The 1,427-nt window shown below is 59.8% G+C and overlaps 1 protein-coding gene across 1 annotated transcript; it reads left to right on the top strand.

Annotated features, from left to right (window-relative positions):
- Nucleotides 1-56: 56 nt before the first annotated feature.
- On the top strand, nt 57-1,002 carry LOC118996180 (keratin, type I cuticular Ha6-like). The gene is made up of 2 exons (XM_037059462.1): nt 57-352; nt 721-1,002. Exons 1-2 carry the CDS (start codon nt 57-59, stop codon nt 896-898), a joined length of 474 nt encoding a protein of 157 aa, XP_036915357.1. The 3' UTR covers nt 899-1,002.
- The last annotated feature ends 425 nt before the right edge of the window (nt 1,003-1,427 follow it).

The following is a 1,427-nucleotide window of genomic DNA, read 5'->3' as shown; positions in this document are numbered from 1 at the left end:
GGCTCCCTGACCCTCCAGCCTCAGCACCTGGATCCCCATGGGGTGCGGTCACGGGGATGTGCAGCATCTCAGGGCTGTGGGTGTCTGGGCGGGGTGCCCGCCCACTGGCAACACCCTCTTCCCTGCTGCAGCGGAACTCCCTGGAGTCCACCCTGGCGGAGACCGAGGCCCGCTACGGCTCCCAGCTGGCCCAGATGCAGTGCCTGATCAGCAACGTGGAGGCCCAGCTGGCCGAGATCCGCTGTGATCTGGAGCGGCAGAACCAAGAGTACCAGGTCCTCCTGGATGTCAAGGCCCGGCTGGAATCGGAGATCACCACCTACCGCTGCCTGTTGGAGGGAGAAGACTGCAAGTGAGTGGCTGTGGCCCTGGGGAGCCAGGCTGGGGAAAGGGCTCATCAGTCAGTGCTGTGCTGGTGGCATCAGCCCCTACGTGGCTGTTACACAGATGGAGGGGGGCTGCTCCGAAGCCTCTCAAGAGAGATTCCTCCCAGCCCTGGACTTCAGTCGTTCACAGCAGGACAGGCCAGTCCAAGCATCGTTTAGCTGGGAGTTTCTAGTCCTCATCCCTGCAGCCCTTGGGGATGTCACAGGCACAGTCTGAGGCCCTTGTCATCATCCCCCACCTGTCTCACATTTGGTCCCTTCAACCTGTTTAACTTGAGGTCAGTGAGATGCCCTGGGACCACACACACAACTCGAAATGATCTCATTTCCTCAGGCTTCCTGCCCACCCCTGTGCCACGGAATGCAAGCCTGCCGTTAGGGTTCCTTACGTCTCCAGTGTGTCCTGCGCCCCGGCTCCCCAGGTCAGCACCCAGATTCGCACCATCAAGGACGAGATCAGAGACGGGAAAGGCATGTCCTCCAGGGAGCACATGAAGTCCTGCCAGCTGTAGCGGGCGGCCCAGCCTGCCAGGGCGCGCCTGGGCCCGCAGGACGGAGGACGCCCCTGTGGCTCCCAGCTCCAAACGACCCTGCTTCCCTAGAGGGGCTCCCCGCTGAGCACATTTTCCACCAAAATACTCCTTATATTATATTTCTGAGCTTCACTGCTTTTATGCATGCACAGTAGTTTTCCCTGGAAATTCACCCAATAAAAGGTTTCTCTGGCACAGCAAACGCGAGTCTGTCTATTCTCACATGGTTAGTGAGTGGGGGCGTTTGATCAGGGGCTGCACTGAAGTCGTGGGTTTGGGTGTCAGCTCTGCCTTCTCGGGCTCTGGGTGATGGGAAGTGACAGGGTGATTAAACATAGTTAGTAACAGGGACACCTCAGGCCCTGCTCCCCCAGATCAGTGGGTTACGGTCATAACCCACAGGCTTGTTGGCCGTGCCTGTGGGCACCTACCTGGGCTGACCCCAGAAGAGGCACGGGCTCCCAGGCCAGTCCCCCTCAGTAGCCCTGCCTGGATCTGTCTCCCTTCC

Source organism: Sturnira hondurensis, unplaced genomic scaffold (assembly GCF_014824575.4).
Source record: "Sturnira hondurensis isolate 20B ecotype Veracruz unplaced genomic scaffold, ASM1482457v3 Scaffold0010922, whole genome shotgun sequence".
NCBI classification, from domain to species: domain Eukaryota; kingdom Metazoa; phylum Chordata; class Mammalia; order Chiroptera; family Phyllostomidae; genus Sturnira; species Sturnira hondurensis.
The sequence above is the reverse complement of the archived record's forward strand: the minus strand, read 5'-3'. Positions and strand labels throughout refer to the sequence as shown.

What these genes read in the sequence shown, in the direction of transcription:
- LOC118996180 (XM_037059462.1), top strand. Translation starts at nt 57, where the DNA reads ATGTGCAGCATCTCAGGGCTGTGGGTGTCTGGGCGGGGTGCCCGCCCA. An exon ending in TTGGAGGGAGAAGACTGCAA is followed by an intron (nt 353 to 720) that starts GTGAGTGGCTGT and finishes TCATTTCCTCAG; the next exon opens with GCTTCCTGCCCACCCCTGTG.